Raw genomic sequence first — 12,527 nt, 5'->3', positions numbered from 1 at the left:
TTTGACTGATGAAATGGCTATCTCTTTGAAACAATAACTTTGTATTCTCTATGGTGAATTGAGGGGATTTCCAATGGTATTTTGTGATTTCCCTTCACATTCCTGAGAGGCAGTGCCTCAGTCCTACATCTCATGTAAATTTCAGAACAAACACTCAACCTTCTTTCAATTCTTATTTTAAGTTCCCTGAGAGTGCATACAAGGAAATGTCATCCTATTGACTTGGCAAGGCTACTCAGATGCTATATGAGGCTTTCCTGGTCTGACAAACCTTGAGCTGAAATTCCTCCCATTTTCTTTGCTGCCTCAGAAATAAAAGATTAAACACCTAGCTTAGTCAAAGACATTCTAGTCTACGTGTAGAGCAAAGATAAACACACATGAACTAATAACACCAGAGAATGTACAGGAGATCCTTAAAGCTCAAGAAGGACCCATCTCAGGGGAATACAAGTCCCCAAATTTTAGAAAATAAATTGTTCGTACATACACCTGGATTTATCTGGATTCATATTTCCAATGGTAGCCATGTTACCTGTTTACTCAGCTAATTAATTGCATCTCTGGCATTCACTCATAATTTACTCTTTAAAGCAATCGCTATTACAAGCACAATCTGACATTAGACATCTTGGGTTCTCTTAGTCCATTTTTTGTTGCTATAACTGAATACCTGAGAATGGGTAATGTATAAAGAAAAGAAATTGATTTCTTTTAGTTCTAGAGACTGGGGAGGCCAAGGTTTAGGGACCACATCTGGTAAGGGCCTTCTTGCTGGTGGGGACTCTCTGCAGAGTCCCAAGGCAGCACAGGGCATCACACGTTGAGGGGGCTCATGACAGATGGCCAAACTAGCTTTTATAACACACCATTCTCATGATTACTAACTCACTCCCTCAATAATCCATTAATCCATCAATCCATGAATGGTTTAATCCACTAATTTATGAATGGGTTAATGGTGGCAGAGGCCTCATGACTCAGTCATCTCCCAAAGGTCCCACCTCTCTCCACACTGCTGCACTGGGAGCTGCGTTTCCAGCACATGAACTTGTTGGGGACACACTCAACCATAGCAGTTTTATGCCCCAGCTCCACCCATATACTATTTGTGTTACTCTAGGTGAGGCTCTTACCTCTCAGTGCCTCAGTTTCCTTATCTGTAAAACAAAGATAATGATAGAACCTCATTTATGGGGTAGTTGGAAGATTATCTGATACAGAACTTTGAACATGATACCTGGCACACAGCAAATATTCAGTAAATGTCACCGCTTAGCATCATATTTTTTTTTGGTGAACAAAATTTACACCCATTAGGAGGATTCTCTATAACCAACAGAATGGCAAGAGGATTTCTGCTTCCCTATTCATACATTGTAGGACAGGGTCATTACTAGCTCTGAATTTTCACTGTTTATTGAAAACTTCTACTTTTTTTGGTCTAAGATTTCTTATCACTTTTCAAATCATCTTCTATCTCCTTTACTTCTATTAGTAGCCCAAATAAACTTGTTTATTTCTTGCAAAGATATTTTTCATGAAGAAATAACATGCTAAAACAATTTCCTGAGAATAACCATGCCAGGGACAGCAAGTAAAGAACTAGTTAGTTTCTTTCACTCTTCTCCATCAGATTAACCCATGACACCATCAACAAAATTACAAATCAGACAAGGTCGTGGACTTTTGGGATCACTGGCCAGCAGGTATCTCTGCAAACCACGTACCAAGAATGCTGACATAGAGCACAGTTAAGGGCTGGAGTATTTTAGGCTTGCAGAAGTCAGAGAAAAGAAAGCACAGTGTGACTTTAAGTCACTGAGTAAGACTTTATGCATGATGTGGGTCATATCCTTGAAGATGGATGATATATAGGTAAGAGAAGTAGGAGGTGGACAGGCACACCACTTAGAGGAAAAGGCATGAGGAAAAGTCCAAACACGTCTACTGGGGGGTGGGGACACTGGGAGGATGGAGTGACTAGTAACAAAAAACAATGTGGTAGAGATTGGTGGGAAATAAACATGAGTAGAAAGGATAAAGTAAAGGCATGAAGGGCTTTGAAATCTGGCTAAGAAGGCAAGGCCCAAATTAGGGGACAATAGAAAGCCATTAAGTGTTTTTACCAGAGTAAACCCTTGATGATACTGGTATTCAGAGAAAAAATAATATGGAAGACACACATAGAAGAAATTAAAGGGAAAGAGAGTGCTATATTTTGCAGCAATGGAACTCATTGCTAATAAAATCTCTTGCTCTTCCTTTCTTTTTACAATTTCAAATTTCTTCTCATTTCTTCATATACATTTTTAGCATGGTTAGTCATCTGTCCTCAAAATGAACAGAACTATTTTCCCCAGGTTTTTCTCTGACGAGGAGGGATAGGGTGCAGGAACATATCTTAATGCACTTGGGAGCCAGGAGGTGCTCAGGGTTATGTGTCTGGGTGGACGGGACAGGGGGCACTGCCTGCTACCCCTAGGCTTCCTCCTGGCATGGCTTCATTGTGACTGTCATGGCCGGATCCTTTGCTATCTCCTTGTAAGCATGCTTTACTATATTTGGTAATATATAATGATTAATGGGCAGTAAAACTAATAACATGGGGACACACAAAATAAATGAGGTGGCAAATATGGAAAGGAAGTACCACTTAATGTTGTTGTGAAATCTGACAGCATACTGGAGTTTCCCAATAACTCAGCCTGAGGAATCTTTGCCAGCGGGAAACAAGGTTACAAGAAGGTGATACTTCCATTAATAACCTTCCCTCAGGGAACTCTATGATCAGTCTTTCTTGTACTGAAATTCTTGCTGGGTTGTACTGAGATGTCAGGGTACATGGAAACACTGCTTTACTCTACCTCAGAGAAGCGCACAGAGAAACAGCAAGAGTGTCACAACTCTCCACTTATCCTAAACTGTCTCTCTTTTCTCCCCCGAGTGCTGACATCCATTCTGTTTCCTAGCCAGCACCCATTATTCTATCTAAAATGAGCATCCTGGCTTTCCTTGGTGTACTACGCCTCCTCAACTCTCATTCAGTGTGCCTACGACCCAGACATGACTAATCAGTGCATTTCTTCCCCCTGGTGAGCTCTGGGACAGCTACTGACACACACAGGGCTAACTAGAACTAAGCCTGGTAGAGTGAGCAGTCTTTGTTACTGGGGTTACTGGGAGAATCTAAGCCTGGAGCTTCTGGCAGCCATCTTGCTTTTCTGTAAGAATCAAGTCCGATGAGAGGAACCAGAACTGCATGGGAGAGTACTGCTGACATGGAGACCCTGGGTGCAGCTACATTTCTTTGAGGATGTTCCTCTGAACATTTTAGTTGCCAGGAGTCAAGAAATTATCTTTGCAAAACTAGTTTGAAATTGTTTTCTTTCCATTGTAACTCACAGTCTTGACTTCATATTCTATTCTCCAATCTCTCATCCACATAACAGTCCATGTTACCACCAGTTGTTTCTACTCAGGTCAGACACTTGAGTAACAGGGCAGATTGCTGGTGAAGGAATGGTGAGTACAGAGCTGACCACACCAGTGAGAAGTGTGTCTGACACCAGCTTATAGACAAGCATGTTCTAGTCTGTGGCTGCATGGATTTTACAAGTGACAAATCTTCTACATCAAGAAGAGTTTTATTACATTGGTTTGCTCACCTTGACCCCTGACTCCTTTGTGAAGAGAGGACCATTCTTCAGATCATTAGTAATAAGTAGAGACATACTACCAATGGTTAGACAATTTAGAAAAATAGAATGGCTTTCAAAAGAGAGGTAAAATCAATTCTTGCTATGGTTGACCAGGGGTTCAAACAACCTATCTACAATGACATTAATTAAATATGTTGTCTGAATTTTAGAGAGATTGGAGGAAATCTGACATCACTTTTAAGAGCTAGGTGTTCCCATATGTGTTCTCATGACTACTCAACAGAGGCCTCTCATTTAGGAGGAGAGAGACCTGTCTCCCAGGAAGAGGGTGTCTATTTCTGGAGAAGGGTTTGTGTTTTATCACTGTGTTTGTTTTAAGTTTCCCTTTCACAGAAATTTCCAGACAAACTGTGAATTAGAAACTTTTCTGTAAATTGACTCTAAGGAAATGATGGACTAAAAGCAGTCTAGGGTGCTTAATAACAAAGATTTGATATAGGAGGCATGTTCAGTGGGGACTTGGAATTGAAAGGTTTAGAATCTAAGGAAGTTATTTAATCTCATCTGGGCTTCAGTTTCTACATCAGTAAAAGTGGGATAATGGAAAAATCATATTGATGATGATAATGATGATGATAAAAATAGCAGCAGCTAGCTCTGTACCAGGCACATTCTTATATATATCTATTAACTCATGTAATTATATGACGTATACACTAATATTATCCTCATTTTATAGTTGAGAAAAATGAGGCAAAGATAAAGTAACTTGTCTAAGTTAACAGGGATGCCAATCTCATAAGTTTCACTTGGTTCACTGCTAATACTCCCCCAAAAAAGAAAAAAAAAAACTGTTTTGTTCTTATTTTAATCAACTTTTGAGCAATGTGATATATTTTTATATTCCCTGCCTTGTTCTGGGTAAAAATTTAGGAAGGAGCTTGTGATGCATCATTAAATAGTTTTTCCCATCATTTGTTATTATAAGATGAAATTATGTATGTACAAAAAATTCACAAAGCTGCAATGTACTCTATATACATGTAATATGTTGCTACTAATTAAAACGGAGGATCTTTTCCTCCACATCTGCAGGGTGTGGACTCAGCTCATTAAAAGACAACATGGGTATCTCTTTGTGAACACCTGCTCTCAAGGAACAAGCAATCTACATGAAGGTCAAAATGCAAAACTCAAAAGCATCCCAAACAAGGTGGGATGTGGCAAGATACAGAGGGAGTGGCAGAAGTCAGAGGAGAAAATGATGATGCTAGGCTGAAATAGATCCTTGGAATATGAGCAGCATCAAACAGAGATGGTCCTGGAGATAGAGTGGGCGAGAGCTGAGAACATCGGCCTGCCAAGGGGCAGCAAGCCCAGCCATGTGTCCACTGCAGAGTGCTCATGGGGCCTGGGAGTATAGGAATGAGGTTGAACAGAGAGAATGGGAAAAGACCAACAAGGACCTTAGTGGCCAGATAAACAGGTTTATGACACCCACTGGCAATAAGGGGCCTCTGAAGTCAGTGACCCTGGATCCAAACATAGTCACTCTAATGCACATGGACAGACAATAGGCAAGGCAGGGACTTCTATCTATACCATGCCCTAGGTAGGATTCAATTGCTCTGAGTGGGTATTGCCTCAGTACCCTAAACTGGGATGGATGTTTTGCTCTGGCAGAACAACAACAACAACAATAATAATAATAATGATAGCTAATCTTTATTTAGAACTTCCCATGGTACAGTCTCTGTGCCAAATGCTCTGCCTTGTCTTGACAGTCCCACAGAGGGGTAATATCGTTACCTGCCTTTTACAAACGTCAGCCTCCCAAAACAGAAGCCACAGTTCTGCCCCACACATTGCAGAGTCCTATTTTACTTTTCATTATTACTTACAATAAAAATATAAAAACACAAGGCTTTTCTAAAAAGGGTTTATATCAAAAAAAGAAAGGAACACTTGGTTCACTGCTAATACTCCCACAAAAAAAAAAATAACTGTTTTGTGCTTATTTTAAAATCAACTTTTGAGCAATGTGACTTATTTTTATATTCCCTGCCTTGTTCTGGGTAAAAATTTAGGAAGGAGCTTGTGATGCATCATTAAATAGTTTTTCCCATCATTTGATGACTGAGTTATTGGCACTAGATATAGCCATGGGGGGAAAAATAAATGTTTATGATGATTTAAAAGACCAATTACAAGCCTCTGCCTTATTCCTTACTCAGCATCCTGCATGGCATGTAAAAATGGTAATGAAAAAAAAATACTACATTTGAAATTTTAGCTGAGCAGAATGTCAGTTTTCAGTTACACTAAAAGAATAAAAAACATTAGGATACCATTAACAGTTTCAGAGTAATGGAAGCAAAGCAGGATTGTTTTCTATTATTATTATTACTGCCATTAATGGGTCAGAGCCTTCCAAGGGAGTAAGGCTGGGGACAACCCAGCCACTTTCAATAGAGCATTAACTCTTTCAGGTCAAAAGGGGCCCATTTAGAGGACTGCAGCAGTCATTTAATAAATGATACCCTTGTGGCCTCAAAGAATTTATCTCCTGTCTAAACAGTCTTGCTTACACATTTCTATTTTCTATATTCTATTCTAACAAATATTGCAGTAAGAGAAAAGGTTAATTTGCACATAATTATTTAGGGAGGGAGGGAATATTTTTTAAAGCAGAAAAACAAAAACAACCCGTCACAGAGCATCAGTCACCATGTACAAATCTGGAAAAGGATAATGAACCTCATGAAGTAACAGAATTAAGCTGAAAAATTAGAGGTGCAAGATGGAACGATTTTCTTTCAAGGGAAGCTTGGTGAAATAATTTTTTTCCCCTTTGTTCGCTTTGTGCAGTTTATATGTGACTAAGTACAGCTAATCCTGTCTCTTTTCAAACGTTAATGTCAGCTACTAGAATAATCTGCTTTCTTGATTTAATTGCATAGTTTAACCTCTGACATAACCTTTTAATTCACACCATGACAGCCAACCTTACAGAAAGTTTTTCTAGAAATCTGAGTAACTTCCCCAAGGTAAGAGCTGCTTTCCCTCTTGTGGGGGTAGAGGGGAGCATTCTGCCCAAGATCATCAAATTCACCAGCTGCTCTGGGTGGAAAGGCCGCTGGCTTACTTCAGGGAAGAGGGGAGTTTATTAGCATGTCTGGTACAGTAAAAGCTGGCTGCACAACAATGTGAATGTATTCAACACTACTGAACTGTACACTTAAAAATGATTAAGAGGTTAAATTTTGTTTTCGTATATTTTGCTATAAGTATTTTTAACAATTTTCAAATTCTACATACTGTTATTCAATAGGAGGAGTGTGATATAGAATACTGATCAGACCATAGTTTGGGTAATGAAAGTGTTCAGGTCCATTTTGATTCAAATAAGGTCACAGAAAAAGAAAAGACTAAACATTATGCTGCTGTTTAGTGAATTGAATTGCATTTAGGGACTTGAATTCATAAGAATGTTTGAGCCTGGGCAATAAATTGAGACTCTGTCTATACCAAATAATAAAAACAAATTAGCCAGGCATGGTTATGCATGCCTGTGGTCCCAGCTACTCAGGAGGCTGAGGCAGGAGGAACCCTTGAGCCCAGGGGATTGAGGCTGCAGTTGAGCCATGTTTGCACCATTGCACTCCAGCCTGGGAGACACAGTGAGACTGTCTCAAAAACAAACAAACAAAAAAAGTTTGGCTTCTTGAATTGCTAGGACAAAAGTCTCTAGCCATAGGAATAGTCTCAGGATTCTCACACTCTGAAGGGTTTAGTTTTTATATTGTGAACAAATGTGAATCTGAAAGAACCAATCCTTCAAGATGAATTCTGAGTGGCTAATTGGGCCTGTATTTAAGATAGAGCCGAGCAGCCATTTGCTGAATAGAGTTTATACACTTTCTTACTCTGGGTTCCCCAAAACCCCACACCTTTTTAACTCTGGAACTTTCAGAATTTGCCTGAACTAATCAATCATAGCTCACCTGCCTCAGCCAATCAGGATTTTGCTGTATCAACCAACCAGGGCTCAGCTGTATTGATCAGTCAGAACTAAGCAAGTTTGAATCTCTCATTTGCATAAACAGACCTGATTGGGAACCTGGGTGGGAACTTTTACTATAAAACCCAAACCTTCTTTTTGTTCTCTGGAATACTGCATCTCCCCAGTTTGCTAATTGTTCACTGGAACAAGGTCTCTTTCCTCCAACTTCCTTTTCAGAGAACTTTTCTGTGCAATATGAAGACCAGACAATGACTTAGGCAGTGTGGGACCTATATCTAATTGAGATTGGGCCATTTTTATAAAACTGAAAGGAGATAAAATCCTGATGTTACAGCCCTGATTTATACTTTCTCAAATTCTTAACAAAGTTTCTTCTATTTCAGCAATCTAAGAAACATGATTGGGGAAACAACTTAAAGCAAGAAATTTAAATATATATGTGTGTGTGTACATATATATATACACACATAAATATATATATACACACACATATAAATATATATATATATATTAATTTAAGTCACTGGAATACCTGAAGAGGAGACAAATATTAAGAGCCAACTTGTAAACATCACTTGAATTAATGAGTACCTGGCTTCTTAAAAGGCTAGGGCAGTTTCTGGCAATAGGTAGTATAAGGATGCTCAAGTACACTGTTATCAAGAATGAAAAGAAAGAGACCAGGAAGATGAAATAATAATCCAAGTCCAATCACATATTATTTTGGATTAAATTTCTCTGCAAAGAAATATAAAGTGAAGGAAGGGGGGAACATCTCTTCATTCAGTATCTCTCTTTTGTTGACGTTTTTGTTTAAATTCTTTCAATATCCTTTTATATCTTGGATTTTTCTCCTATGGTGAAATGATCATTCTTTGCTTATATACCTCCCTAATGCTGTATTAAGAGTTTTGCCACATGATCGAATAAAAAGAGGGCTAGTGTTGACAAAAATAATTTGTTTAAACACATATTTTTGATAATTAGAAAACGAATGGGAAATTTTCAACAAAGTGAACAAAAGCTACTGATGTGTGTAAGTTAAAACCAGGAAGCCACACAAGTAGAATTAGTTTCTTTTTGTCTTCCTCTTCAACTACAAGGCATTCTCATCTACTCATCCATTTCAGGGGTAAACTCATGTATAAAATTTCTTTTTCTTCCTCTTTTTTATGGAAAAATAGGTACTTTTAATGTAGACAACCTGCCCAGGAGTTTCATCACTGGGCTATTTGAAGATGAAATGGTTTTCATTTGCTGATTGATACAAAACAGTTGCCTGCCTTCTGAGTGCAGGTTATATAGTGTCTTAGAAAAGTAAAGTACTGACATTCTGGAAAGTTTTTACTATATTTTGTACAAATCAGTCTATGATGTGAGGCATATATTTTCCCAACTTAGGAAAAAAAGTGGATTTCCTGGTTTGTTACAATTGCAGAGATTAAGGGTGTGCCTGGGACTTTGGGACAGAAATACCGCATCTCCCTAGTTTGCTAACTGTTCACTGGAACAAGGTCTCTTTCTTTCAACTTCCTTTTCAGAGAACTTTTGTGTGCAATATGAAGACCAGACAATGACTTAGGCAGTGCGGGACCTACAAGATGGGCCACTCGAGTTGGTCCCTGGCTCCACCTTGCTCTATGATTACCTGGTATTCTGTTTCTAATTTTCAAATTCTTTTCAGTACCTGAGATGCTAAAGTAGATGTTTATTTAACATGATCATCCCCAACCCTTTTGTCTTTAGACCTGCCCCTTCTTTCTTGCACCTGTCTGCTATCACAGTCATGGAATCTTACACCCTTGAAATGTTTACGGCTTCATTTTATGGCTGCCTATGCCCCTCCCCAGCAGCCCAGCAGCCACTCTAATTTAAGAAGTCCTAAATATTGTTGCCATGGGTGACACCAGAGCATCGAAAATGGCAGAGCTCGACTAATAAAAAGGCTTTCACAGCGTTTCAGCCTTTGCTCATAAGTAAAGTTAAAATTTATGGCTTTTAAAATACTGGATCTGGAAGAGGTCAGGTTAAACGGCTGCTAGTAATAAAAGGAATCAATACGCCACAGCATCTTGAAACAGCCAGCAAACTAAATAAACACTTCATCCAAATCCACTTGGCCCTGAATTAAAAGAACATAAAATACTGTATTTATTTGGTTTGTTCCCCATCCATCAAGAGCTTACTTCTTTAGGCCTCAACAAATTCTACCCAAGACAAGTATCAAATGTTTGTTAGCCAAGTGGCAATTATAGGACATGTCAAGGCTCTAACTAAGTGTTAACTTTATCAAGGAACCACTTGTAGATTACTTTACTATAAATGCACAAATAAGACAAACACAGCTTGATCTGGGGAGACAACAGATACTTATTTTCAAAACTGACATCGGAATTTGATATTCTCTGAGAACCAAAGCCCTCCCTTAAGAAAAAAGAGAAGGAAACAGAAAAGGTTTTCAATAGTTCCTTTCTCCCAGGCTGAACTCTGAAACTTAATCTAGAGTTTGGAATAAAAATTAAACCATTTGCTCTAATGAACAAAGTCACAAGTCTGAAAACCAAGAACAGTCGTGAATTCCATTGAAAAGAGGAAAAGTAATTTTGAAAGCAGGGCAAGTACAGATGATCCCTTTGATGATTTTTTTCTTCACTTAACATTATCCGAGGCACAAAAATACCATCTACTTTTCTTTGGTGACAAACAGTTTAATAACCTGTTAATGTTATTTTTCTGTTCCAAAGTTCATGCACGGGAAAAAGGAGTAGTGACTGTTATTTTGTCCTAAAGCAATTTTTTTCCCTGAAAGGTATTATATGAGAGCTATTTATGTCAGAGAATGGCAACTGCTATTCTTACCTTCAGACAGAAGAAATCCTAACACAAAGAGACTCTTTTACCCTTCTCTAATAGCTTATGGTTTAAAATTTTAAATGTAGCTTTGCTTTTCATGGTTCAGCACAAAATATGACTCTGGAATGAAAATAAGTGGTCACAATTTATAGACATCACAGGTAAAATAGGGATACTTATTTTTTGTAGCTTCAGGCTGTATTTAGGCTCCCTGCTGGGAGTAATCTTGGATTTCAGAAACCCAGCTTTATGGTTAGAAACACTGGAGAACTTACTTCCCAGAACGTGCCTCTCTCTGGTTTGGTTTGACTCTGCTAGAAAATGGAGAACGTTTACCAAGAGGGGGTTCATTTTAGGGAAGTGATGTCCCTTCACTGAAATGGAACTGGCTGAACCATCCAAAGCAACCTTTCCCGCTTGGAGACTCCTGCATGCCATGACGTGACTCAGAAGAAGCTTTGCAGAGTTTTAGGGGAGGACCCTCACATTGCACAGAGGCGATTCTAAGGTCTAAACTTCATAAATAAAAGCAGTGATTGAAGGAGAAACTCTGTTCTAAATGGTATGACATCCATGTAGCTTCCCCTTTGGACAATCTGATGTTTTAACAATGCCATTGTGAAATTATGGCAAATGTACATAATTAACAAGGCAAAAAGCTGAAAATAGGTAAAAATATAATGAGGAAAATGAATCATGGATGAAATCCATGAATAGGACGAGTCCTCCAATGGCGTTAGTTAGCCTCAGAGGCAGTGAGAACAGCACAAACACGTGTGAGGTATAGTTCCAGCACGTGTAGGTGATAGAGGCTATAGTGTCCCAATGTTTTGGGAAATCCAGAGGAAACATTTCCAGAAGTAAAGAATTCTGAAATGCTACTAATATTGGAAGTAGAAGGAGAGGATGTGTTGGCAACATGACCACTTATTTCGGCAATTCTTTTAAAAGGTAAGGTTAAATTTGGGGGGAAAATTTAGTATAATAATTAAAGAGATTGGGCAATGAACAACTGTTTTTTTTTTTTTTTTTTGAGACAGATTCTTGCTCTGTCATCCAGGCTGGGGTGAAGTGGTATGATCTTGGCTCACTGCAAGCTCCGCCTCCTGGGTTCAAGCAATTCTTTCGCCTCAGCCTCCCGAGTAGCTGGGATTACAGACGCCCGCCATCACACTCAGCTAAGTTTTATATTTTTTTGTAGAGACAGGGTTTAGCCATGTTGGCCAACCTGGTCTCGAACTCCTGATCTCAAGTGATCCAGCTGCCTTGGCCTCCCAAAGTGCTGGGATTACAGGTGTGAGCCACAGCGCTCAGCCTATGAACAACTGTTATTATAAAGTTTAGTGGCTTCTTAAAGTTCTGAATTAGAATTAAATTGAAGTTTCATAAGGAGTTAAGTAGGCACAATTTTTCATTCTATTATGGAAGACTTGTAGAAAAATTAAATTCATTAATTTGTTGTGGAAGAGGCACACAAGTCTCTCGAGTGCTCAGCAATTGTTTTATTTACTTCTAAGTCCCTAAAGCTTCTCCCACATCAGCTAACTCAAAACCTTCCAAAACAGAAGCCTCCCATTCCTGTATTTCTCTTTATCAGACCTTTGAAAAAAATTCCCTAATTTTCTCCTTCCTCAACCTCAAAATGGTCTCTGCATCCAACCTGTCTTCTTAGCCTCGTGTGTGAGGGACCCCTCTCCCTCCCAAGCCTATCAGTCGTCCAGTTCTCTCTAGTCCCCGAAATCTTGAAACTCTATTCACTGAAATCATCCCTTGGGTCTCTCCTAAAAACCCTGCAAGTACTCTCACTTCTATCCTTTTCTTTCTTTTATTGCCAAGTTGGAGAACCCAGAGGTGTCATCCAGGAAGTCGACTTTCTCCTTGCTCTCTGTACCCCCTGCCATATGGTTTCCAGCTCCAAGGCTTCCCTAAAGCTCCAAGGTCACCAGTTGCCTCCTAATTGCCAGAACCAATAAACTTCTTTCAGTCCT

General features: G+C 39.0%; 1 protein-coding gene across 11 annotated transcripts in view; it reads right to left on the bottom strand.

Moving 5' to 3' along the window:
- Nucleotides 1–12,527, bottom strand: part of PARD3B (par-3 family cell polarity regulator beta) — a 1,071,110-nt gene that overhangs the window by 336,533 nt on the left and 722,050 nt on the right. For 6 of the 11 annotated variants that reach the window (XM_054680131.2, XM_054680133.2, XM_054680132.2 and 3 more), the window contains one exon: nucleotides 1,137–1,160. The exons of the other annotated variants lie outside the window; for them this stretch is intronic. In XM_054680131.2, coding sequence (XP_054536106.1) covers nucleotides 1,137–1,160 — 24 coding nt within the window. The remainder of the gene's footprint in view (nucleotides 1–1,136; nucleotides 1,161–12,527) is intronic. 11 annotated transcript variants of the gene reach the window in all.

This window comes from Pan troglodytes, chromosome 13 (assembly GCF_028858775.2).
Source record: "Pan troglodytes isolate AG18354 chromosome 13, NHGRI_mPanTro3-v2.0_pri, whole genome shotgun sequence".
NCBI classification, from domain to species: domain Eukaryota; kingdom Metazoa; phylum Chordata; class Mammalia; order Primates; family Hominidae; genus Pan; species Pan troglodytes.
Note: the sequence above shows the minus strand (reverse complement) of the source record. Positions and strands in the feature narration are given on the sequence as shown.